The sequence below is a fragment of the Hippopotamus amphibius genome, chromosome 7 (genome assembly GCF_030028045.1).
Source record: "Hippopotamus amphibius kiboko isolate mHipAmp2 chromosome 7, mHipAmp2.hap2, whole genome shotgun sequence".
Classification (NCBI taxonomy): Eukaryota; Metazoa; Chordata; class Mammalia; order Artiodactyla; family Hippopotamidae; genus Hippopotamus; species Hippopotamus amphibius.
Window position 1 is genome coordinate 94,356,026 of NC_080192.1, and position 26,329 is coordinate 94,382,354.

Sequence of the window (26,329 nt, forward strand, 5' to 3'; positions counted from 1 at the left end):
ATAAGGCAACTGAAAAATTCCTCAAGTTACCAATTGTTATTTGGGTGAAGATTTTTTTTTTTTTTTAATACTTCAGAAGGTTTGTTTTTTTTGCCTTATCAACACGGTATACAGGGGGAAAGAATTCAGAAACTTTTTTAAAGTAGATGATACAAATGTTAGACAATGTGATGCAGTTCGGTTTTAACACAGCAAGTTGTTCAAACTGTCAGGTGAGTTAGCAAAAAAACATTATGTGAACTTGAGATGTAAGCATATTTACATACTTATTTGGTTTAGAAAATTCTAGTGTTCTTTCCCCCATAGCAGTCAAGACTGGGGCTTACTGCAAGATGTTTCAGCATGCTGCACTACTTACTATTATGACTTTGCCAGTAAATGCGATGTTGGGGGAAAAAGAAATTCCCATTCCTACCCCCATTTTCAAGTAAAAATATTTCAAGCTACTATGGGCTTCTAATAATCTGTTCAGTCAGTAAAGGGCATTATTGCTTGCTGTATTTTAAATATAAGTGGCTGCCATGAATTAGCTTACTGAAGTGAAGGGTGTTCTAAACCTAAGCAGTCACAATCTCTGATGGAATCCTTGCAGAACGATAGCCATTCTGGTCTGAGCAGTAACTTCCTGTTCTTTGACTTTGGACCAAAATTTCCTTTAACATGTGTATGTTGCCACTGCAGCATATTTTACACCAGCCCGCCCTTATGTTCCCATTTAAGCTTCAAAACAGCCCTGTATTGACACTGTCTTCTATTTGGAAATGAGCTTAGCCATGGAGCTGCAATGAGAATCCAGGTTTTGAAACTGCCAATCCAGCTCCTAGTACTGCCACTTGACTGTGGACTTAAGTTCTACTAATTTAAGGGGACTACTAGGAAATTATACTCCAGGTAAACTCAGGATTTTGTAACTACGTGATATGTCACTGTAAGCCACTGCTGTCCTTAAGGCTAATGTGTACCACAGCGCACTGGCCAGCCTGGCTACTTGAATCGAACCTGGCTGTGTTTGCTCATGGAATGCTGCTGGCAGCATCTTCCTAGTCGGAAACAATTTCAGCTTGAGTTTTAAGGGAGGTCTTAAATGTCTTACAGCACTGCTGAAGACATCATTAACAGTTGTGTTGATACTCTTCAGTGGCATTCACAACTAGGTCCAGAGCAGACACCCTTCAGTCACACCTTATTTCAAAGGAAGTGAACAAAAATATCTTAGATCATCTCTAGGTAAAAGCAGTACTTTGTTGGGAAACAGGGTACTTGGAAATAAAATATTCTGTGAAAACTCCTGTTAGCTGAAGCTGGCTATAATTATTAGGCTGAATGGTAGAATGGCATGTTCAGCATTCAACTGCTATAAAGGACTATCAGCCAGTGTGTTTCTATAGGGTTGTCATCTTCAATTTTTTTGCCAACCAGTAAGGCTTACTTTCATGCCTGTCAAATGTTGGTAAATGGGTTTAATAACCAAGGGCTATCCTGTAACACACTCATTGGAAAGGCATGTACCAATTTATAGCCACATCAAAGAGAAGGTGAAATATATCAATTTAAGAACAGAGGCCATTAGATAGGCCTTTTTAACCAATTCTAGGCTTTTAAGAATATTTTACATATATCATGATTTGCTAGGAAAGTTCTGTTTTTTTAAATCTACGTATGGAATCAAGATTAAAATAGAGATAGCAGAACCACAATACACAGTTTAGTTCTGATCATGTCCTAAGCATTATGATAAATCATACCAGAGTAGCAGAGGCACTTGAAATACTGCATTTTATATAGCTACCATTGAATTTTATATAGTTATTCTTTAAATATTAGAACTTACAGCTTATTTTCCAGTATAAAGTCTGAGAAATTTTAAAGCAGAAAAGCCACATTTAATCACAAGATTTTAGTTCACACAGAGGTGGATGAGATGGTGTTAAGATTATGTGGCTGAGCGCCCAAAACTAAAGTCCTAAACTTCTCTTAAAGAGGGTAATTTTGTATTAAATGTTTTATTCTGAGGGGATATCAGAAGTCTGCTTTATGAGAATAACTGTTCTAATGTTACCTTCTCTGGGTTCAGGTGACTTGTTCACTTCTTTATAAACTTAAAAGATCTGCGTTTCTTAAGCCCCCTCCTCAAATGAGAATCTGGAATTTGAAAAAAAAATCTTTATCTCACATATTTAAGTGTGAAGAACCCTTTCCGCAAGTCTTAGCCTACTGTAACACTAAAAGTAAACGGGGAAAGTGCTTTCCTCCTTCCGTGTTCATTCATAGCCCAATAAAACTTTAAGTGCTTTTTTGTTTTTGCAGAATCTGTGGTTACCAGCAACAGCTGATCATTTTACTTAAAAAAGCTATAGAATTGGCTTTAAATGGTTGATCCATAGATTTTTTTTTCCCTACAGGTTACATGTCAACTCTCAAAGCAACAAAGAATTCCCCTTTTCCCTCTCACTGTCGACCGCCTTAGCTTCTGTAGTTAACCTGACCGTGTGATCCTATCCATGCCCTTCTCTGACCTTGGACTGCTCTTCCAAGGAAGAGTAGGAATGAAGGATGCCTCCTCCTGGAGGTACCCTTAAGGCAGATAATTAGTCCATAGTCTGGCTAAAGCTCAATGGCAGTTCCCTAAGTCTCTAACACATTTTCCTTTTAAGATGTTAGTTAGGCAGGCAGATGGAGCCCTGAGCACTTAAGATGATAAAAGGTATCCTAAAAGCCCAAAATAATTTGTAGAGGTTCTGTGTAGAACCTTCTGTTGATTTGGAGAGTTCACTGAAAGTCTCTTCTGCAGTCTTCAAAGAGGGATTTATAAGCCTATGTTTCATTTTATTAAAAGACCCAAGTTCCTGGCCCACCAATCACCTTTTCAGTCTCTTGGATCCTCTTGCATGCCTGAGAATACCAAATATTGGGTACATTCTTTCTCATACCAGCCTTCTTTAAATGATCTCAGCAGGTGGACTAGTTTAGGAGCTCTCCACTTTTTTACTGGACAGAGGGAGAGGAAAGACCTGTAAGCCTTATTCACATTATTTTATCAACAACTGCAAAGCTACGTGCTCTTTGTAGAGAAGCACCAAAGGAAAACAATTTGGAAGGATTCATTTTAAATAAAAATAGTAACTCAACAGCCCTTACTTCAGGGAAGAGAAAGGCATTTTAAAGCTAGTGCATTAGAGTTAAGTTTCCCCCTTGATTTTAGTATTGAATGGCTCTTACAGGGACTTCCGGAAGTTTCCCAGTAGCCAGGTTCTGGCTGACAGATTACATCTTTTCCTGAGAAGATGCCTGAAAGAGAGAAGCATTTGTTACAGGCAGAATGCTGCAGAGGGAGGAATGACACCGCAGTCACCTGCATTCACTCTAGAATTTAAATGACAGCTGCTCAGATTTATCTAATTCAAATACAGGGACTCCCTGCTCTTGACATACTTGGATTTATCCTTTACCTTCTTTTGTCTACAGTGAATCCTCACCCAGGAAATCTACGGTTCAATGCCAGATTTTGGCTGCAGGAGAGGAAGTTTCAGAGAAAGTATGCTCCAGCTGCAGAATCACCACCTTGGGCAGTGGTAACCCCACAGTGGGCAGCAGTCCCTCTACTCTTCTTGGCCCCTCTTGCCTATCTCTCCTGTTTGACTTTTCCAGAGATAAAACATTGCACTGTTAAGTCTGCAGGGCACGGTACTCCCATCTGTCCCCCTAGCCGTTTCCAGAAGGGAGTGGTATGCAAAGCTGGCAGAGCCTTTTCAGGGAAAGGTGGTGTGGGGAGCTGCATTAACTCTGGGTCCCTGTGGGGACTTGGTGCTGTTGAGAGTTGCTTAGAGATGGGGCACCAAACGAGTTGGGGGAGAAAAGTCTGCAGAACAGAGGAGAAATGTACATGTGCAGACATTAAAAAGTAGGTATAGGTACATTTTGCAGTCGTTCTCATTGGACTGGGGGACGACGGGGGCAGTGATGGGTCTGCATTAGAAAATGGAAGCCTTAGAGCACCCTGGTCCTCAGCAGGTGCAGGACTGATACTGAGTAATGGAAAGCACCACAGTGAGCTTTCATCATCACGGGAAGACCCCACACCTTCCTGGCAATGACAGCATCTCCCCTTTTCAGTTTCAGGGGCTTCTCCCGGCCTCTCATTTGTTTCAGTAGCTCTTAGCCACAAGCTTCTAAGAAACAGCCAACTGTCAGAGCAGGAGCACTGGAGTCCAAAGACATTTTCTTCTCTAGGGTTGCTCTACTTACCAGACCAATCCCCTTCACACTGGCGCTCCTCTGTGCTGCTGGCGTGTTGTCGGGGAGGAGGGTGCAGCCAGCCAGTGTGTCCAGAGAGGCTAAGATGGTGTCATACAGGCGATCTGCATGTCTCTCCAGCTCACTGGGCTGCCGGGAGATCCTCCCAAGGACGTCCTTTAACACTAACAAGTGAGGTTTAAAGCAATTAGGCCAAAGAGACAATACAAGTGTATTTTCAAAAGAACATACAAGGGTGTATGTAGCACTCTATATAAAACAGGAACATGGCAATAGTTCCACAATATCCCCTTTTTTTTTTGACAGTGACTCTCCAGAGACTGTATTGCACTGGAGGATCTATGTTGTTAACTTCTGATTAAAGCTGAGAGGACTATTTCACTGGTTCCACTTTGGAGTTACATAATTCACAAAAAGACACAGAGACATAGTTGTTTGGTGACTGGTGGTATCTGACTTTTAGAGATGAGACCCAGGGCACACACCCAGGTCCTGTAGGACAGAAGTCTGAAACAAAACAAAACAATATGCCAAGATTAGGACTCTGCGTCCTGCCTACCAGGTCCTATCAGCTTCTGTTGGCTGTGGGACTGTCATTTAGCACGTATATGGGTGATCTGGTGATGTCATATGGGAATGCTTGTGAACCCTTTTTTGTGGGTCCTAAATGAACAGACTTCAAAAGAAAATTACCTGAAAGCAGGCTAAGACAAGATGGTTAGTGAGGCCAAGATTCCATACCCTACAGGCTAAGTGTTCATTTGAGGAAGGAATGGACCAGGTTCACAGTGCATCACACACAGCAGGCTTGTTTTTTTCTCTTAAAAACTTGACTTCCTTTGTTAAACACAAAGGCTGCTTTTGCTTCCTGTGCCTTTATCAGCTGTGTTCACACTCTCCCTAGTTTCCTGCCACAGCTGCAACATCTGCTAGCAGAGGAAGGGAGAGCGGAAGCTGCCTATCTGCAGTGGATGCTTATGGACGGGTGGAAGACGGAACGGGCTGGCTGTGTCGAGGTCAGCGCCCAGGGCAGCCACATCAGTGCAGCATCATCAGGGCAAAGTGCCAACCTGACAATTTTCATGAGAGCCAGCAAGGCAGGCAGAGGAATGCAGCCAGGGCGCTCAGCACAGCTCCACTGTCAAGGCGAATGGGTTGATTTCTCCCCTCCACGTTCACCAGACATTTGCTCTGTCCTCCTGTGAGTGGTCAGTGGAATTCACGGGACCTTTATTTTTTAACTTTTATTTTAGAGTGTTAGGAGATTTGGTTGGGGCCAAGTAAAAGGAAGGCTGGAAACAGTGATAAAATTATCTTTCTCAGTTGAGACTTCAATGTTTTAATTGAATACATGCATTCAGGGGCCTGGTTCAGCTTGATGCCAACCAGCTTGATGCCTGGTTCAGGCTTGATGTTCAAGCCTGTTCAGCTTGATGACTAGGTTCTAGGTTCTAGTCATTTGATCCAGTATAATGAGGAATTAGGGTGAGACAGGATCATCAACTCATGTACCAGAGTAACCAGGTCAAAATATTGTGAAAACCTGCCAGATAGCCATTGGAGAGGCCTTTGGCTGGAGGCCAAGATGGGCACATTCTGAAGGAGTTAATTTGACCTCCTGTCCCTAAGGTTGTACTTGTGGCTGAGGAGGAAAGCAGGCTCTGAAGAAGCCTGGGGACGGGGGACGGGGGGTGTCCGTGCTCAGGCTCCACTGGCTCTGAGAGCGTGCTCTGAAGAGAAGAGCTGTGCACCTAGCTGCAGAGACTCTGTGAATGCCTAGGGAAACTTGTGAATTTCACAGAACAGCCAAGTTCCTGATTATTCCAAGCAGGGTGTCGATCTGAATGAGCCTGGATACAGATCTACAAACCAGAGAATCCCCAAAAGCCTCTTTTTTTTTTTTTTTTTTTTTTTAACCCTGGCTGTGCTGTGCAGCTTGTAGGATCTTAGTTCCCCAACCAGGGATCAAACCCAAGCCCATGGCAGTAAAAGTCCTGAGTCTTAACTGCTGGACCACCAGGGAATTCCCTAAAAGCCTCTTATTTGGGCAGTAAAATACCTCTAGACTCCTTTGGAGAGAAGGGCAAAGTGGTTGTTACTACAGATTAAGTACTGAGAAGTATTATTGAATTGATTTTTAAATGAAGGTTCAAGAACCAGTGGCTTGTAAGAAGCCCCCTGTTACACATGGCCTCCAGGAAGTTTCCTGGTATTGAGCTCTTCTGTGCTGCTGGGTCTGGAGGTGCGGAGTCTGACTGGGGAGTCAGCGCACAGGGCTGGAGCCAGGCTGCCACTCCCTGTGTGGCCCAAGGCAAATTCACAGCTCTGAAATAAGAGTAGTAATAGTATCCATCTCACAGGGCTGTGATTAAATGAAAAAAACTGGTATGTCAACTGCTTTCAGCACAGTGTCTTGCACACAGTATTGAAAATGCTTGGCGTACTGAATTTCTGCCCCCCAAAAACCAAAAAACCCTACTGCAAGAGAACACCAGAAGAGCCAATAAAGGCCTCCTGCGGGCAGGGAATTGCCAGGAGGTCACATAATACACAATGGGTAAGTCAGGCTCTGCTGAAAACCTTCCAGTGGCTCCCTGTCCCATCAAAAGCCCTCACAGTTTTCAATCTTGGTGGTTTTCTCTTCCCAGGGGACATCTGGGAATGTCTGGAGATGTTCAGGGTTGTCACAACTGGGGAAGTACTACTGGCATCTAATGGGTAGAGGCCAGGGATGTTGCTAAACATCCTGCAACAATAGGAGAACCCCCCCTCACAGCAAAGCATTACACAGCCCAGAGTGTCAGTGGTGCTCAGACTGAGAAACTGTTTTCCACCACCTCCCTACCAGGCACCCTCCCACCACTTCTGGTCAGGAAAGCCACCTCATCCTATCTCAGACCAGTGGGTCCTGCCCATTTCTGCTTATGCTGTTTGCTTCCAGTGTAAACCCCATTTACACTCCAAAACTGAGGCAAAATACAGATAGGCTCTCTCAGCACTTGGTTTTTCAGTCTTACAGGAAAATAGGGACTGCTTGGGGGTGGGGGTGGGGGGTCCATCAGTTCACTGCTTTACCAGCATTCTCCTGGCTCATCCTATCACATCTGCCCCCAGCAAGGGCAAGGCCAATCGTGAACCCCTGCGCCCTGCACGCTGAGATGTACTCTCGAAGTCTGTGATTTCACACCTTTCTAACCGGGGAACCCATCCTGCAGAGGGGCTCGAGCTTAGTTTGTGCACTGCTATCCACCTGTCCCCTCTCATCAGTTCCCCTCTTCCTTCAGTCTCCTCCCGCAGAACAGCCTGACTGCTCTCAGATCCTGGAACAAATGCTTCCCCAAAGCAGATAACCAGAGAGGGGTCGAGCCTGCACTGTGAAAGGAAGGGAACCCTGCGGGCTCCCCGCTGTGAACACCCTGGCTGAAAGCCAAGGACAGGACTAAAGCCAGCATTCCCACCCAGGACACCGCCAGGGAAAGATAAACGCGGACGCTAAAGAGCACCGTTCTTGCAGGCTCAATGGTTGCGGGGCCTCAGTGATTTGAGCGGCTGACAGATGGCTGTGGGAGCTGAAGGCAATGGATGTGGGTGGGAGGGACTCTTACACTAGCGGCTCCTTCTCAGTGACTGGCTCCTTCTCTACTGGGTCCTGGACTTGCCCTGAGAGGGGTTAAGCACTGGCTACGTATAAAAACTCAAGCATCTCACCTGGGGTATTATCCAACAGGCACTGAAGTAGAATCTCTCCTTTCTGTAAGACGCTCTCCGTCAGAGACTGGTGTTCATCTATATCTTTTTTAAATTGCTTAAAGCATATCAAAAGAAAAAAAAAATTTCATTACTACCATTTCATAAAAGTTATTAAAAATGATCTCTTGTTCAGCAGCTGGATTCCCCTTTAACCCCAAGTAAACAGTACAATAGTTTAACTTCACCTTTTTGAGCCTAAGGCAAACACACAGTCAATCCTTTTTTCTGTTCACAGTTTGACAAACGAGGAGTTTTCTTTTCCCTGGCAGAGCCTGGCTCATGAACAGCCTGGAGTCAGGGTTTCCTGCTTGTGCTACACCTCACAGGGTTCTCTTTAGATTTACAGGCCTATGAGAGTCACAAAACACGCTGTCTTCTATGCTAACGGACCTGGTAAGAGCCACAAGAGAGGCGTCTTTAACGTGATCACGGGCAGCTACTGCCTACCCCCGCATCCTCCCTCGATGTCCTGCTCTCTGTGGACCTGAGGCCTTGGGAAGGCACCAGGGAAGCTGAGAGTCTCCTAAGCAGCTCATTTCTTTCCCCCTTGCAGTATCAAGCCTTGTAGCTGTTTCTGGTTTTTCCTTTAGCTGCTAGGATGTGCAGTCAAGTCCATGACCACCTCTGTCGTACAGGGTGCAGACATCGGCAGTTCACACTTTGAAGCTGCCATTTTACTTTAGGGTTTACGATACTCCCGTCTTCAGTTTTCCTTTGCCCTGATACCTGTACTTATTATTTTATTCTTCAGCATTCTCTGCAGTTTATTTGCTGCCACAAACCCACTGTGTTATTAAGACAAAGTATGTAAGATAGACTCATAAGTGAAAATATGTGAACACAAGTGTGTGCACTTATATTAGGTATCTTAGCAGGGGTCCAGGTAGCTCATACATATGAGCCAAGCACCATTCTGTGTGGGGAGGGGTTGACAGTGTGGTCCCACTTTGTGACACAGTTACGTGGATGACACAATTGGGCTAGGCTTCACTGATCTGCAGGGGTAACTCTCAGCCCAGATCTCAGCTCTACTCACAAAGCAATATAGTTGTTTGTGACCAGCCTGGAAGTGGAGACACAGAAGGACACAATGAGGGATGAAATGGAGAGAATGGAGTTGTTCTATGTAACACCTGCTCTGATGGCAGTGGGGCTGAGGCACTCTAGAAAGGCCACCCAGCTGGATCCAGCTGGGGCAGTTTCCAGGCAATGTCCTCTCCTCACAGTGGTGCTGCCCCTGGACCTCCTGGGGGTGGGCCCTGTACAGCTCTGCACGTACTCTCCCAGGGCGCCACACGGGGGGCCCTCACACCTGGTCTTCCTCTGCTTCCTCAAGCGTATTCTGGGACAGGAACTCTGGCAACCTCACTCCACACAGCAGGAAACAGCATTCCCACTAGGGTAGGGCAGCTGGCCCACCCAGGCAAGGCCCATTCCCTAAATTTTAGTTGGCGCCAAGTTGGAAAACAAAAGCCCTCCCTCCTGCCTGGGTGGTGTGGCCCTGGCTCAGGCACAAGTAAATCACACACGCCTCTATTCAAAGAGCTGTCCCAGAAAACCCCTTCTAGACTAGCACCAAGTTCAGCCCACAAACACCACCTCAGCTCCTTCAGAAGAGGTGAGAAAGACTTGGCCAACCAGATATCCTAGAAGTCAGCAGGTAGTTCAGTCAAAGTTAATGTTTATACTTAGGGTAACTGATGCTTTATCATTCAATTCAGAACACTTCTGAGAATGAAGGGGGACCTACTGATAATTATGCCAGAACAGCCCAAACTGTCACCCAAAACACACCTGTTATAAAGTCAGTTAACCAGAACCCACAAAGAGATTTTTAAAATAAAAAAAGAAGCAACCTCCACCCCCACCCCTCAAATACCCTGAGAAGGAAACTAGGTCATATTTTTTGTTTAAATACCACCAAAATGTCTTGTGCATGTTCTGGAGTCAGTACAATTTCAGCTCAAATCCTTAAATACCAGTCAGTATAGTCCAACAGAGCTTTCTGTGATGGCAGAAATGTTCTAAATGCTCTGTTCAGTATGGCAGCCACCAGTCAAATGTGATGACTGAACACTTGGGATGTGGCCAGAACAACTGAAAAACCTGATCTTTAATTTTACTTAATTTCAATAGCCATGTGTGGCTCATGACTTCCTAACAGTACAGATCTACGCCTATCAATCCCTGAGACATTTGAAAAATCATCGCAAATAACCCTGAAGTATTTTTCATTGAGGATAAACAAAATGCACTTTCTTCTAATTCTATTTGGCCTAGGAAATAACCCATACATGTTATGGTTTTTCAGCATTAAGAATTTGAAAAGAATCTCTGATTAGATTTCAGGTAAAAGTCAATGGACCACAACATATAGAGCATCAGTTATTTGAACTTTTACTTTCTAATCAGGTAATGTAGCCACCACTCTCGTGAGTCAACAGTCAGAAGCCAGGACCATATATTACCCGGTAAAGCTGCAGAGAAGACTTGAGGCCTGTAAGGCTGGACCTGGGTGCAGTCAGGTGGTCAGTAGCGTCTGCCACGTTATACAGCCAGCAGATCAGCTCCTCCAGCTGACAGCAAAATGTCTGTGTAGACAAATAACAAGTGGTGTTACCCATGGAACCACTGTTTACATTTTCAAACGCTAAAAATACCTGGGGGATCCCAGAACACAGCCTGTGCACCTCTCCAGAGCATTCCCCGCCAAGGCGTTGTCTCCTGTCTCCTCCATGTCTGTCCCCACCCTGTGACTCCAGACCTCCGCCAGGGCAATACGAAGAGCTCACCTGGTTCTGTGCCCCACTCAGTCTGAGAAAGGCCAGCCCCGTATGTAGGGAGAGGTGCTCAGGTGAGGGCAGGGATGGGGACAGCCCAGAAGAGACCTGCCTGACACAGACCAGTTCCTGGGTCACCACTGCCACCAACTACAGAACTGCCCCGGACATAAAATACATGCCATGATCATGACTGACCTGACCCTATACCTGAAAACGACTGATTAAAACTGCTTGTCCCTGTTCTGCTCCCTCCTGCCCAGGGACCCAGGCCCCTAGACTCCTGCCACCCATTGACCAGGGGCAGCTGTTAGCCAAGCATTTCACTCCATGGTCTCTGTCAATCTTTCACCACAAAGGAGGGCACATGCTAACACCTGTCCTACCTGCTCCACAGTACAAATAAAATCGCCCACGGGACACCACGGGGCAGGTTAAAGCCCTCCTCGAGAGCTAGAAAACGTCTGTGATGTCGCTCCCGGGGACACAGCCCTCGGGCTGGCTGCCCTGCAGACACAGCACTGGGGCGCTCAACCGGGAGGCAGGCCATGGGCTCTCCGAGTGTGTGGACAGCCATGCTCCTGAACATCCTTGTGTCAGAGACTGTGCAAGGCCCTCAGCATGAATTCCTTCATTCACACGACATCCCAAAGAGGCAAAGCTCCACATTCTACAAACAAGCAAACTAGAAACAGAGCCAAAACTCACATCTGCCTGATGCCCACAACCCTATTCCACGAAGTATTAGCTCCATCTCCTGACAGTCTTAGGTGGTCCACAAGAGACGATGTGCAGCCAAGAAGTCCAGGAAATGGTGCATCTGCTACCCCCAACTCTGCAGTTACACCACTTTATCAAACTGAAGCTCTGAGAAGTCCTTCAGCCACGACGACACTTTTACTGAGCCCATGTGTCCTGAAGGCATCCGAGCACAGGTCCTTCCTGCGCAGAGTACCTCTTAATCCTCAAGGTCAAGTGCTCTGGGGAGCAGCCTGGGATGGTGGTTAGCATCTCAGGCTCCAGCCCTTGCTAAATGTGAAGGGGCAGGTTACCTAATCTCTCACTGATTTTTTCTCCAACTATGACATGAAAACGGCAGTAGAAAGTTGTGAGGATTAGACGGGGAAAGGTGCAGTACAGTGCCTGGCACTTAAGTGCTCAGCGTTACTAGGTTTTATTATGAGGTTAGTGGAGTGGGGGAAGAAAGGAAACGCCTCTGAAATGCTGAGTTTACCTTCACACACTGCATGAGCGACTCCTTTCCCTGCTCTCCTCCCTTCCTGGGCGGCTGCCCTTCAGCAGCTGGATCCAAGAATGCCCTCTGGTCCAACATCACCGGCAAGGAGACGCGTGTTCTCAGTGGTCCAGAGGAGACCCCCAGGGCCTGGCTGCTCAGCAGGCCGCCCTCCCTCGTACGGCTGAAGGAACGCAGCACACAGTGGTTCTGGTCCTCAGGGCTCCGGGACCCTCGGAGCGCAGCCCCAGAGGGAAGCTGGCTTTGGCTGGAGTCCGACGAGAGGGAAGCTGGCCCATCACTGTCTGACACGTCCAGGGAGCTCTGGCCCTCAGCAGCGTCCGGGGGCAGGGGCACCAAGCTGGGAAGGGAACCTAGATACGAGACCACGCTAGAAACCCGCGTCAGCCGAGAGGGCAGGGCCAGATACTCGTCGTCACTTCCCACCTCCTCCGATGCTTTCCATCCAGACTCCGCGCAGGCAAGGCGCCCGATGCCCTGGCCAGCCCCCTTCTCCCTTTCCAGCCTGGGGGAGGGCCACCTCCTGTCCCGTGTCTTCAGGTGGGGAGAGCCCAGCTCAACGTGCTTGCCCACAGGCGGCCGGTCCTTCTCGCCCCTCAGGGCTGGCTCTCTGCTCTCCCAAAGAGTGCCCCTACTGCCTGGGGCTCTGGGGGTAGATGCGAGGGGGCTACAAGATGCCAACCCTACGCTGCCCTGCCTCTGGGGTACTCCAGAGGGCCACCGCTTACAGCTCGGCTCTCTGGGCCCAGAGGATGGCAGGGCAGCGGCCTCTGCTGGGGGGCAACTGTGGGAGACATCAGTGGGTGATTTTAGGGTGCTTGCTGGGGAGACGGAGAAGCTATCCAGGTCTACGCCTGAGTCCTGCAGGATGGGGTCAGCCAGCACCCGGCTGTCAAGGTGCCTTGGGGGCTGAGGCCCGGGCCTGAGTGGGTAAGTATAGTCCAGCAGGTCTTCGTACTCTTTATTCGGGTTCCAGAGGGGGGAGTGGCGGTCAGGGGAGGGAGGCAGGGAATCGGGCAGCACACAGGCCCAGTACTCGGCCTGGAAGGAGAGGCGCCTCCTGCCCAGCCCGGAAGCATCACCCGCTGAGGACACTGGCTGGGGCGACCGCTGGAGCCGAGGCCCTGACCCCACCACCGAGGGGGTTGACGGCGGCACAACCAGCTCCAGGGAGGAGGAGACCTTGGCAAGGGAGCAACTCGGAGGCTCTGCCTTTTCCTGGTGACCCTGGAGACTGCTGCCTGGGGATGAGGCAGAGACGCTGCAGCTGGAAGACTGAGATGCAGGGGCCCCCGGGCTCACCGCGGACCTCCGCCTTGATGGGAATGGGAACCCTGAGACGTGAGACTGGGGGCTGAGGTCCAGCACCTGCGGCGACGCCACTGGGGACGGGTCATCTTCGGTATCAGCATCATGTCCTGAGCAAAGAGCGGTGGCTCTGGGAGCGGTGTGAGTCTGAGGTAGCTCCTCCGAGGCAGAAAGCCTGGTCTCCTCCATCTGCAGTGACAGAAGGGAAGGAAAAGGTGAAAATAAGCAAGCCAAATTTCTTTCCTCGAGGACAACTCAGGAGTTTTCTTTGGGGACCCAGATGACACTGAGGAAAGGTCTTGAATGGAAGAGCCTGCTACCTGGTGCAAGAATCAGACAGAGAAAGTGTGGGGCTGGTGGCCGGACACACAGCTTGCGCTAAGGAGCAGACTGTCCTCACCGAGCTGATCCTACCCCCAGTCCTTCCCAAAGTCCTTCCTCGGCAGATGCCTAGCGCGTGAGCAAGCAGTACACAAACAGCTCTGTGGGGCTGGAGCTGGAACACACCACCTAGCCCTGGGGAGGCAGAGCCTCCAGCATTCTGTCGCTGACAGGACACACAACCAAACCCGGCAGGTGAGCCGCCCACCAGGCCCCACCCGCTCAGCTCACACCCAGCAGTGACTCAACAGCGGCAAAATGAGTCATTCACCTCAGCCTTTTCACTTCGGATTTTTAATCTGCTCGATGAAGAGCCTGCCCCCAAGAGAAGCAGAATAGCACAGAGGTGAAGGGCATGGGCTTTGGAACCAGACAGACCTGAGGCCAACTCCTAGCTGCCAGTTTCCAGATGTACGACTTTGAGACTCACTTCTCTCACCTGTAAAATGGGGGTAGTGATAGGACCGCTTCCTCAGGACAGACACATGGATTAAACAAACTCAAGGGTCAAAAACACAGGGTGAGAGCTCAGCAAGCAGCGTTACAATAAGCACCAGACGTGCACTCAGGAAAGAGCCCACCTCTGTGTTTGCTCATGTGCTGCCTGCCCTCACTGCATCTGGCTCAAGCACCCGAGCCTCGCACTGCCCCTGGCCCCCAGGCAGGCGGGCCTAGCCTGCTTTCTCCCGGTCAGCTCAGGACCTCCTCACAAGATGGGGCTCCCGGGGGGGGCAGCACGTGGCAGCCAGTGCCACGAGGACACGGAAGAGATCACAGCCGTTCCCATCAAAGGCCTTGGCAAACAGAACACAACAGGATGTCAGAGCTGGGAGGGACAGGTCAGTCAGGTAACCGTCCCCACTATACTGATGGCCTGGAAGATCTGGTGATTTGCCTGAGGTCACAGAAACAGGCAGGACTCCCTGCTCCACGTGCCTCCCACTGGGCAAGGCTGCCCTGTAGTCAGAGAGCCCCCCCCTCCAAGTTCTCCTCGCCCAGACACTGCTGCCCACCACAGGGGCTCCAAGGTGCTGCCAGGTTCCCTGGGTGCCAAGGGGATACAGTCTCCGAGCCCTCAGGAGCCCACAGCCCTGAACCCTCCCTCCCCACACCTCCTCTGGGGCTCTGTAAAGCCTCCACATCACCACGTCAAGGCAGGACATGGCTCCCCTCATCAGGGCTCCCCGGCCCAGCCCTCTGGGCAGTAGGTCTTGGCCACAGCGTCCCTGATCCTCAAAAAGGCACCTGTCGCACTCCTGAGGAACAGGAGACGCTGTGGACAGAGCCCCCTGCTGGCCTCAAGGCCCAACTCTCCAGGTGAACCTGTAAAACAGAAATTATCACACCCAAGCTCCCCCACCTCTCCACCTTGTACGGGGGCTGGGAAAGCATGTAAGACGCTGAGACGGTGCTGCAAGGGACTCTCAGAAGACAGGATTAAGTAAAGCTACAGCCCCGCTTGCCTTAGTACCTACCTGGCTTCCCACAGAGTGCAGATCTCCAGTCCCCAGGCCAGCAGGAGGAAGCAGGCAACTGAGAGCAGGCTTAGACCCACCCGCTGCCGGCTCCCTGCTGGCCCTGTTGGCCTGTGGCTGGCAGGCTCCGGAGGGGCCAGGGGCGGCCCCACCACAGCAGGCAGGGGCAGGGAGCCCCTCGGCACCCCCGACAGGGGAGGCAGGCCCTCCCTCAGCTTCCAGGCGAGGCAGCTGCTCCCCATGCACAGGCCCTGCGGGGTCCAGCTCCTGCTCCCTGCAGCTCCACCTCCCACAGGATGGGGCCTTCATGTCCGTGGCTGCCTCGGCCTCTGCCTTTTCTTCTCCCAGGGCCATTGAGATGTCCCCAAATCTGGATTCTGCTGAAGCTTCAGCTCCTACAAAATGGGAAAGGGAGAGAAACTTTCTGTGACCAAGAAACCCTGTTTTCTTTTTTTTAAAGATGAAGACAAACATTTTGGGGGCCGAAAGAACAAATGATGGCTATTTCCTCAAAGAGAAACAGAGGTCTGGCTTTTCCTCAGCTCCAGACCCTTCCAAAGGGGACACAGGAGCACGCCATTTTGTCCTCTGCTGTTATGTGACTTGGAGCAGCCCCAGCAACAGGTACCCAGGAGGGTCAATGCAGGTCCAAATCAGAGCCAAGGTCTGGTCCTGCCTAAAGTCACCTTTCTGTCCCCGTCCCTTTGGCCTAGCCCCACTGGGTAACAGCCCTGGCCTGGGCCCTCCCTGTGCCAGCCTTGCAGCAGTTGTTGTCACAACAGCCCCAGCAGCAGGTGGCCCCAGCCTGGCTCTGACATCTCTACTCCGGGCTGTGGCTGAGCCCAGGGGCTCCCACAGTGCCCGCTCTGCCGGCGGAGGAGTGGCAGCCGCAGAAACCACACCCTGGACTGTGCAGCAGGTGGGCACTTCTCATTCCAAGGGCAGCCAGTGACCAGAGAGAGAGCAGCAACTCTCCTCCGGCTGACCTGCATTATGATTAATTGGTAACTGAGGGAAGCCGTGGAAATTCAGGTGGGTGACAACGGTAACGGTCACACTGCAGCATGCAGGTGACAATGAGAGAGGAGCACACCAGGCAGGCGGCGGGCAGAACCAGGGTGAGCACTCAGGGCGAGAGAAGGAACCATCTGGGAGCTGGATCTGAAAACAGAACGGTTCCAACAGGAGCTTCAGGAACCACAGAGGGAGACCCTCTCAGCCTGAGTGTGCACATGGCTGGGAGCCCTGGCTGGATGGGGCCGGGACAAACAGTGGGCAGGAAGAGAACTCCGGGGGGCTCTGGACAGGGAGGAAGGGCAAGCGCAAGCGCCCAGGATTTGGGTGACCGCCTGAAATGCACTGGGCCAACCTCAAAGCTAAAACCTGGCCAGAAATAGCCTTGTTTCCTCAGAGCCGAGAAGGCAGGTGATGGCAAGAGGAGGTGCTGGTGGCAGCAGGGAAGCCTGAGAAGGTGGAGGAGGCCATCGATGTTGGCTCCTCCTGCTCGGCCCTCACGCTGGGAAACAGCACTGTGCCCGCAAAACAAGAGTGTCCTGCCCTGCTCGCCTGGTGAGGCTCCAGACAATCAGAGGCGAGCCTAGAGCAGAACACGCGTCACATGCACTCTCACCAACTCGTCCCGGCCACCATGTGCGCAGGGACTTATCAGAATGACTGTCTTGAAGTGGTCATGTATGGTCCAAATATAAAACACACTATGCATGTAAGTCTGCTTCCAACCTTGTCCCCAGTGCACGCGGGGCATGAGGACAACGCCTGTGCACACTGCACGCCGAATGTCAGCCAGTGTCATGGGCGGCGGGCAGAATCAGTGCAACAAGTCACCTTACGAGGAGCAAAGGAGTCCAACAGAGGAGGAAAAAGCTGCCAATTTTTTATATAAACCAAGGAAAACATTTACCACTAGATATTCCCACAAAAACAGGTAAACAACCTAATGTTGTATGTGTTTCTGATCTCTTGATGTATATGAGACAAACACAAAAATCGATTTCATCCTTCCCCCTTTTTACATGAAGTAGCAAACCACAGGACACGCTGTTCAGAAACTTGCTTTTCTCTTTTTTTTTTAAATGAAATATCTTCGAGATCTTTCCTTAGCAATACACAGACAACGCTCTCTCTTTTCTCACCACTGCCCAGCGCTGTACTCCACCGTAAGGATGCACGCTAGCTTATTCCACTGGTCCCCTACTGGCAGATATTTACGTTATTTCCAACCTTTTGCTACTGCAAAAAATGCTGTGATGAACAAGCACGTACACACAACACTGCTCAAGTACCAGCACACCCACAGCATCAAGAATCAGAAGGAGAACTGCTGAGGTGAAGGGGACCCGCACGTGTACTTCTGGCATGTGTTCCGGGTGGCATTAATTTACACTCCCACTGGTGGCCTGAGAGAGTGCCAGTTTCCCATGGGAGGCAGGTCCTCCTGTCCTCATTTTCACAAAGGGGGAAACGTCTCAGAGAGTGTCAAATCCAGGCCTGTGTGACTCCAGAACCCAAGCTCTTTATGAACCAACTGGGGAACAAGTTACAAAACAGACACATGAAGTAGAAGAAGGGAGAGGCTGATACAGGGACAGAGATGAGTGGTGACCAAGTCCTGCTGAGAACCATTTTCCTGGAGCCATACCCTCACCTACTGGCTATTTAAGAAACTGCACGTGAAAATGATTACTGGCAAACTGTGTTTATATGAATAAGCTGAGCCCACAAGCTGGAAAAATTAGGTGAAGGCTGAACCTAGCCTGCAGCCCCCGATTTCTACTTCTTACTTCATCTCTAGAGTTGGGCCATGATGAGTGACTAGTCCCCTGAAGCATGTGATCATAAGACAGGGGACTGGAATAAGATGATGCTTGGGCAAAACAGGGTGCAGATAAATGATCTCTGTTTTAATGATCTATTTTTGATCTGTCTTGTCTGGATCTCATTATTCAAAAAAAAAAGAGGTATCCATTCATTCTGGTGGTGAGTGATGAGATAGAATTATAAGGTATTCAGGAGACACCTCTAAGTAACTTTCAAGTATACATACAAACCTGAACTAGGTTAACAGTGCCGCCAGAGGCCCTTCAGCAACCAGGAAAGAAGGTCTGAAATTCAGCGATTTTGATGGAAATGGTACTTCTGAAAAGACAGATTATAGGTGGTTATTTTCTCAGTCTGGATATGCAGTCCCTTTACAATCTTACTTATTAATCTGCCTAACAAATCATGCTGGGAACTTCCCTGGTGGTCCAGTGGTTAAGAAACCCCCTTCCAATGCAGGGGACACAGGTTTGATCCCTAGTCAGGGAACTAAGATCCCATGTGCCATGGGGCAACTAAGCCCACACATCACAACTACTGAGCCCATGCACCACAACTAAAGAGAAGCCAACGCACCGTAACAACCCACGTGCTGCAACTAAGATCCGACGTAGACAAAAATAAATATTTTAAAAACCCCAAAAAACAAATCATGCTATATTTTCCCTGTGCCACACAAGTTTTCTTTAATGAGAATTCAGACAGATTCATGTGAAAGAAAAAAAGTCCATGAGTGTTCATTCCCAATTCTATGTAAAGTACTACAGAATGCAACAAAAAGGAGACACCAACTGTAATAGAGATAATCAGGGAAAACTCCCTGAAGTAACGACTGCTGAAGACATCAATTATGTCGAAGAAAACATCAGCCTAGCAAATGTGTAAGCTTTGGTTTTCTAGGGCTCAACTCCATCTGCATCTGTCAGGTGGGCACCTGTAATAATGCATGGAATTCCAGCCTTCATCTCCACAGACTCTAGATGTTACACACCATCATTCCTTCTAGCCCTCTGAGGGTGAGGCTGGAGATGGGGATTCTGCTTGAACCCTTCCAGTGAGAGACCGCTTACTCCTTTCCAAAACACCCAAGGGAATGCTCAGATGAAAACAACCTGCTATGTTGTCAGTAGCTTCAAACAACCTGCTACTCAGTGGGTCCTCTGTGCTCTCTAATCACACATTTTACAGTGTTTCTGGAAGCTAGCTAGCAGCTCCTTGGTGGGCAGAGGCCTCAGTCAGCTTCCTTCCTAACAGGGAAGCAACAGGAGGTTGGACACAGTGACTGTAGAGCTCTGAGCGCAGAAAATGAACAATGAATTCAAGCCTCCCATATGAGAAAGGTCTGCACATACCAGTTCAGCCCTGTGCTTGGCCAAACCAAGAAAGAACACACATAAGCTTCAGGATGTCCTAGGGACCACCTGGAGTTTGGTATTAAAATTCTCCATTAGTTTCCAGGACCTGCAGAGGCCGTATGACCTACCAGATATAATTAGGAGTGATGTAGGCTTGGCTAACTCTCGCCCTACAGTAAAAGTACAGGGTCACACTAACTGGGTAAGCCTGGACTCCTGACCCTTCCTGGTATCTGCTGCACCACCCTCGTGCAGGCCTGTTGCAGCTGCCAGGACCTCCTCCCACTTGTTCCTGTCCAGGATAAAGAACAGAGGACTGTGAAGTGTGTGTGTTGGGGGGGGGGGGGGGGGGAGGGCACGTGGAAGAGGTAATGTCCCTCTCTTAACTAAACCATTCAAATGTACAAATGATCAACGTATGAAGCAATCCTCCTCTGATCAAAAAGACTTTCCCCAGGATTCTTTAAATCGCAAGCTCCCCTTCCAAACAATCTGATTTTTACCAACTCGGCTCAGGAAGCTGGGTTCTGGTCAGGACCCCTCTCTGTACACAAGCACACAGACAGCACCTGTACCAGCCACGGAAGCCAGGTGCTGCCTGACAGAGCCAGCCCTACCAGTTCAGGGACCAAAGCCTTGGAGCTCCTTGCTGTTTCTGCAGGAGGCCACAGGTTCAAGTGGTCAATGCCAGGCACATAACGTGGCAGAATCTGGCCAGAGGAGCACACAGAGAGGCTCTCAGTGCTGCTTTTTCTCTGGGAACAAGAAGCTGCCCACACGGAAAGGGGGCCAGTGGGAAGGACCCAAAACTGTCAGGTTGCTGGAAGGCTTCTGGGGGAACTAGATGGATGGCAGAAAGGAGCTCAAAGGCAAAAGCCAGTCCAGGCGTGGGAGACAGCATGAAAGCAGGTAAAGACATATGTGGGGGAGGCCAACAAAACGGGCAGTCACAAGAGGCCCAGGCCCGCCTCAGAGTGGGGTGGGTGCCAGGGATGCTGTGGCAGGAGATTTGAGACTGGGAGGCCGATGGCTAAGAGCCACTGCCGTTTCACCTGCTCCTTCCTTGACTGTACAAGCCCTGCAGACCCTTAGTCCTCCACACCAGCCCTGTCTTTCCCTGAGGGGCAGGTCACCCTGAGTGCTCTGGCCCCCTCCTTTGCAACTGAAAGCAAGTAAAAAGGGAGAGCAGGCTCAAAGCTATGAAGGGGTAAATGTGCCTCCCACAGCTTGGCAACAGGTCGACACCACCTTCAGGATCCTTGGCCCCGGCAGCCCTTTTCCTTCCCACCCCTTAGGGCAGCTTCCTTACCTTTTGCTTAGCGTCAGAGCCCTCCAGGGCCCTAGGAGGTGCAGTGGGTCTCTCTAACCAAAGTGGCAGGAAGGTTGCCACCAGGCTACTCTCCCCTCCTTTCACACTCTCCCTCAACAGCTGGCTGACTGACTGGGGCCACAGAGAACCTCACAGCAAGGCGTTTTCTAACTTGTCATGAGATGTCTTTGGATGCCTTTGAAGAGATGCAACTGCCACATCTACAAGGATCTTAACTGAGCTTCCAGCCACCCCTCCCCTCCACCCCAAGCTCTCGGGCCTCCTCAGCAGTCAGGAGATTGTTGCCATCCAACAAAGCTCAAAGTATAAGGATGATGGGCACTGAACATGTCATTCAACTGGACACTCTGTTCCCACCAAAAAGCAAGGCCAAAAAACAGCCGCCCCGTTTTTAACAAAAATCATATCTACTGTCTGAAGAAGCTGGCCCTGGACCACTGGATGCAGTTCCACAAGCCATTGCTTTTGCTGTACTGACAGTTTTCTGTTGAGACTGTCGGGCTACATCGTATGAAGATTGATAAGAATCTTACTGAGTTTCTGGAGATGCTCTTAAGAACACTTCTCTTTGGAGGAGAATTCTCAGGTCTCAGTAATAGAAACAGCTGCTTCACTGAGCAGCCAGTTTGTTTTTACTTTATATAGGTACTGGCAAAAATGATTCTAAAAAACTTCTCCTCTCCGCTCTTGCTGCTTGTAAGCTCGGAACCGAATCAGCAGTCCCACCCAAGGAAAATGTACAGCACAGAGCGGCACTCACCTTGTGTACTTACCTTTGACTTCTCTTAATTTTCTTTTACCCTATCTGCCTCAGTCACTGTTATTTAAAATACTGTTACACTGAAACTATTCTGGAAAGATACTTCAAATCATTTTTGGAACAAAACAGAGGAACTGTTAAAAACAGGAGGGGGAGGCAGGGGGAGCTCCTAAACCCAAGACTTCATCCCAATAAAGAAAATAAAGCCTGTTTACGAGTACACCTAAAAAGCAAATGTAGATACCTATGTTAGTACCTTTCCACTCAAAGCGTTGTCCACGGAAGAGCAGCATCTACATCATCTCAGAGCTTGCTGGGAATGCAGATTCTCAGGCACCGCTCCAGAGCTCTGGGATCAGAATCTACAGTTTAGCGAGCTCCCCAGGTGTTTGGCAAGTACAGTAATGTTTCAGAACCACCAGGTTAGTCCGCCTGTTTCAGCACCCTGAAAGGGAACCAGAATGGCTCTACAACCATTCTACAAGTGCCTACTTATGCAAGGCATACAAAAGAAGGAAATTTAAGGAAGAAAACCTTAAGGTCTTTCCAACAGGACATTAGAAAAAGCTCACACCTTGTGGCAGGTTTTTTATGGCTAATTATAGAAGGTCACAACTGGAAGGGCATCTTCAGAAAGAACAGTATTCCCTAGAAAGGATTCAAGATTCATGTGGCTACACGAAAAGCAGAATGAGAGACCGGAATTCTCCTGAGAGAGTTAAAAGTGAGAAGAGGTATGGTCTTTGTTTTGGAGACTCCAAATAATTTAAGAGAAACTGACATGCCAAGGGGACCTACAGCTGGAAGGAAATGGACAATTTAGCCTGTTTCCTGTGACCAGAAAGTGGTACAGGAAAACCTGGAAGTGAGGCAACATCCCCCTAGTGAGGCAACACCACCTCTAGTGGGTGTATCTGCCACCTCAAGCTCTGGCAAATAGATATAGAGCTAACAGAAGACTTCTTCCACTGTTCACAATGTTTGGGAACAACTTTAAAGATAGGAGACAGTTTTTTCATGAGAACAGATTTAAGTTAAAAAGAGAGAAGCCACTTCAAGTCCACCTCCATCTGAACCAACTTTTTCTGTCAGCCACATCAGCCCCCATCTCCTCTGCTTTCACATGACCATTCTGAGTAACAGACCATATGAAGAGTGCGTGAAATACTACTGTAATACTTGGCCTAGCTGTTATCTGGCACTCTACCAATTTCCAGTGGGTGGTGGTCCTCTAAATGCATAAACAAGTAGTCTTCCATGCAATACCTTTACAGTGGGGGGAAAAATCTGTAATGGTTTAAGGGATTTTTAAAATCAAGGAACAGATAAGGACCAACAGGCAGACAGAACCTGAAGGCTCAAATGCTATACAGATATTTAGTATTAGTGAATCTGCTCAAGTATGTTTATTTTTATCCTAACAACTGCTAACAGCTACCGAACATTTTCTTTGTGCCAGGAACTATGCTAAGCACTTTATGTCAATATTTTATATAATCCTCAGAAATAATGGAGTAGGTCTACTGCCACTCCCATTTTACAGAGCAAATTGAGCCCTGCAGAAATTCAATAACTTGTCCAGAGTTAGTAACATGGCAGAGCTAAAGTCTGATTTGAGTTAAGAGCCAGAGCTCAACTGCCTCCCTCACCTGTAAGAATAACTGGCCCAACAAGTTAAAGGAATTAAAGTTTTTATTTTGTCAACTTGTGGCTACACCATTGATTTTCTGTGTTCTTTCTGGCTTCCTTCCATCACTGAGCGCCTTCTATGTTCCAAGCGTCGTGCTGGGGGCTAAGGAAACCACAATACAGTGTGATGCATAAAATCAGAGGCTACGGAAGGCAGTCCAAAGGAGGGAGTGATTATTAGTAGTGAGGTGAGGGAAGAGCATTAAAAAGTTTTCCAGAAGAGGTGAAAACTGAATTATTTGCTCTTTTCTGTACTGGGTGGCCCAGAACTGATTAACCCAGGTGGTGGAAGGAACAAGGATGAGCAGGGGTGACCTCTACCTCTCTTAACCAAACCCTGTACCGTTGACTTCTTGACCAAACACATTTTGTCATGCATTTTTAACATCCTTCACGCCCTAGGTCTAGGAACCTAAGGGTATTTATGAATGCCATTTATCTTCATGCCCACCTTCTCACACCCACTGCAATGAACTCTCAGTGACGTCCCAATTTGCTCTGGCACTGGCAGATTTCCGCTCATTTTTATTACAAACAATACACCGAACCCGACCTAATCATTATAAAGGGCCTGAAACAGGCTTCGGACTTGTGCCCCTGGGCTAAGAGCCGCTCCAGTGATGACAATTGGAAAGGGTGGCCCTTTCAGGCAAAAAAAAAAAAAGTGAGACATATTGCTTTTTCCCTCGGCAGCGGGGCTGCTGCATTCAAGGCGACCAGAAGGCACCGTTCGTCTCCATCTTAACAGAGGGAATGACCCTGAGCGGGTGAGAGAGGGTCCCCGCGGCAGCGGATCCGGGAGCAGCGCGGGCCCCCGACTCCCGGGGCACCTGGGCCTGGCGAGCGCGCGGGGTAAACAAGACACGCCCGGGGCAAGGCCCCGAGGGAAAGGGAGTCCCCAGCAGCCGGGGCAGCCCCGCGGTGCAGCTGCTCCAACCCGAGGATGCGCGGACACGCGCGCTCCCGCGGCCCGGCCTCGCGGCGCTCAGCCTCTACCAACGCCGGCCTCCCACCTCCGCGCCTCGCCTCCCCGCCGCTCACCTCACCCGCCGTTTCGCCTGCAAAATGGAGGCCCGGGCACCAGGCGCCCCCGCCCCCGCGAAGCCTCTGCGCCCTTCCAGGCGCGAGACGCGAGGCCCGGCCGCCCGCCCGGCCCGCCCCCGCAGACCGCAAGGCAGAGGGGGCCGGGCAGCAGCCCCCGGCGCCGCGGACCCCCGAGCCTCGCACCCGTGCGCTGGCCGCTACGTACCGCGCCTCGAACCCTTCGGACTCCTGGACCGGGCCGGCGGCTAAGGAAGCCGCGTGCGGCGGCCCCGAGGTGGGGGTCCCGGGTGGACACCGCGGCCCTCCCGCCGGAGCCCTGAACGCCTGAGGCGGGACCGAGCGCCGGCCACGCCCTTCGGCCCCGCCCTTCCATCGCGCGGAGGACGCCTTCGGAAAGGCGCGACCAATCCCCGCCCTCAGTCCGGAGGCTCGACCAATGCACGACCCGCTCCTGCAAGAAGAGCCCACCCCTGGCACCGTCTTGGCCTATGGGGGCCCGGACCTTCTTCGGTCGGCAGTCCTCTCTCGCCTTCCGCGCTCGCGGCTCCCTTTGCGCGTTCGCGACGAATGGGGTCGCGAGAGGGCGTGTAGTCCCGGGCAGCGAGGAGGGGTGGGTTCCCTGGGCCCCTTTCTTCTTGCTAGTGGGCCGCAGCGTTCGTTCGTTGGTTTTGCGCGGAGCGATGGGCAGTGTTCCTGGCGCGCAGCTGCCGGGGAGGCGGACCCGCAGTCTTTGTACGTCTGTTTACGTTCGCATCTAAACAACCAGGCGTGTGACCGAGGCCTGAACAGGTGCCACGGGGCACGAGCACCGGAGGAGGGCGTGCTCCCCAGGCCGGGTGGTTGGAGTCAGCTTTAGAGGGCAGGTGGGACTTAGGCAGGCTTGGAAAGGGTGGGAGGGGTGTGGTTAAATGAGCCAGGAGCTGCTTAGCGACTCTTGGAGCAGCCTGGTCCTCTGGGAAATCGGTGATGGAAGTTGAGGGGAAGTGGGATCCAGCTCTTGGGAGGCCGTGATGCACATCCCCTTCCACCACCTCCTTCTCCCCTCTGCTCCCGCCAGCATGAGGCCTGCGAGCCAAATGGCACAGCTCTTTAGCTTGTAGCGCTCAGGGGAATCGCACCATGCTGGGAGGGGAAAGGATCCCATGGTAACCAGTGTCACACCGTTCCTGCGTTCTGATGCTTTTGCCCAGCAGCACTTTCAGCCATCTGGCATACATTGAATGCCTCACCACTTCATCAGACAGGCCTGTGAATGTCTGAACCCCAGCTGTGGGCAACTTGAATTCCAGAGTGCAGATTCTTTACCATGGAGCTTTTGGATCTCAGACAGTTTAGGAGATACAGACTTAAGTTTTCCAGAACCTGTCATGATAGCTGGAGGTTTTGTGTAATCCAAGAGCTGCAGACTTTGACAGCAAGAGCAGAAACTAGTCCAAAGATGTTTTTATTTGGGCAGCACATTGATTTTATTTGCTTTTGTTTTTTAAATGAGAATTTAAATCCCACAAACACCACTGCTGTATTAAGTAACAGCCAGCCTCTTCACACATTTATTACCTGCCTGACATTGGAATATGTTTATGTTTGTGACCCCTGATCTCTGAATACCCAGAAGACTTCTGGGGGTGTCACCTAATTCCACTGGTTGAGACTTGGGTCTTTCCCAGCCAAGACAACCAGCTGGACAAAGAATGGGGCCAAGTCCAAATGAGTAACCAGGTCAAGCATAGAACCAGGGCACCAATTCCAAGTGAAGGGTACTTGAAAACAAAATCAAGGCCAAATGAATAAACTCTCAAAAAGCCAAGGAAGTTATGGGTGGTGGAATTTGAGTAAGCAGACTATGAGCAGAAAAGTAATTCTGAAGTTAGGAAAAAAAAAAAAAAAAAAACCCAAAACCAACACAGTACACCTCTGCATGTCCGGTCCCAGATCAAATCCCTCCCTGGTCTCCTCAACCAGATGTGCACTCTCCCTCCTTTGAACTCTGCAGCACTCTGTGTGTACCTTGCCCATAGCCTTTATAATTTTCTACCCTGTATGGTTTCCTTGTCTGTAAGAGGGCATAGGATGGGTGACTCCTGGGGTTCCTTTCAGCTATGACATTCTA

At 49.9% G+C, this 26,329-nt stretch overlaps 1 protein-coding gene across 6 annotated transcripts; it reads right to left on the reverse strand.

Moving 5' to 3' along the window:
* Positions 1-41: 41 nt before the first annotated feature.
* Positions 42-24,558, reverse strand: CEP68 (centrosomal protein 68). Of its 6 annotated transcripts, XM_057740674.1 has the most exons (10): positions 24,425-24,558; positions 21,743-21,835; positions 18,272-18,359; positions 15,204-15,598; positions 12,019-13,536; positions 10,473-10,595; positions 7,963-8,059; positions 4,246-4,418; positions 3,220-3,288; positions 42-2,988 (listed from the first exon to the last, which is right to left on the reverse strand). In XM_057740674.1, the coding sequence occupies exons 4-9, from the start codon at positions 15,555-15,557 to the stop codon at positions 3,265-3,267; spliced, it is 2,289 nt and encodes a 762-aa protein (XP_057596657.1). In that variant the 5' UTR covers positions 15,558-15,598; positions 18,272-18,359; positions 21,743-21,835; positions 24,425-24,558; the 3' UTR covers positions 42-2,988; positions 3,220-3,264. The 6 variants fall into 6 exon arrangements, with proteins under 6 accessions (XP_057596657.1, XP_057596654.1, XP_057596655.1 ...); XM_057740671.1 differs by having other exon boundaries at positions 42-3,288; XM_057740672.1 differs by having other exon boundaries at positions 42-3,288; positions 21,743-21,931.
* Between the last annotated feature and the right edge of the window lie 1,771 nt (positions 24,559-26,329).

What these genes read in the sequence shown, in the direction of transcription:
- CEP68 (XM_057740673.1), bottom strand. Translation starts at nt 15,557, where the DNA reads ATGGCCCTGGGAGAAGAAAAGGCAGAGGCCGAGGCAGCCACGGACATG. An exon ending in CTTCTCTGCAGCTTTACCGG is followed by an intron (nt 8,060 to 10,472) that starts GTAATATATGGT and finishes ATATGCTTTAAG; the next exon opens with CAATTTAAAAAAGATATAGA. An exon ending in CCTGTTGGATAATACCCCAG is followed by an intron (nt 4,419 to 7,962) that starts GTGAGATGCTTG and finishes CTCACTTGTTAG; the next exon opens with TGTTAAAGGACGTCCTTGGG.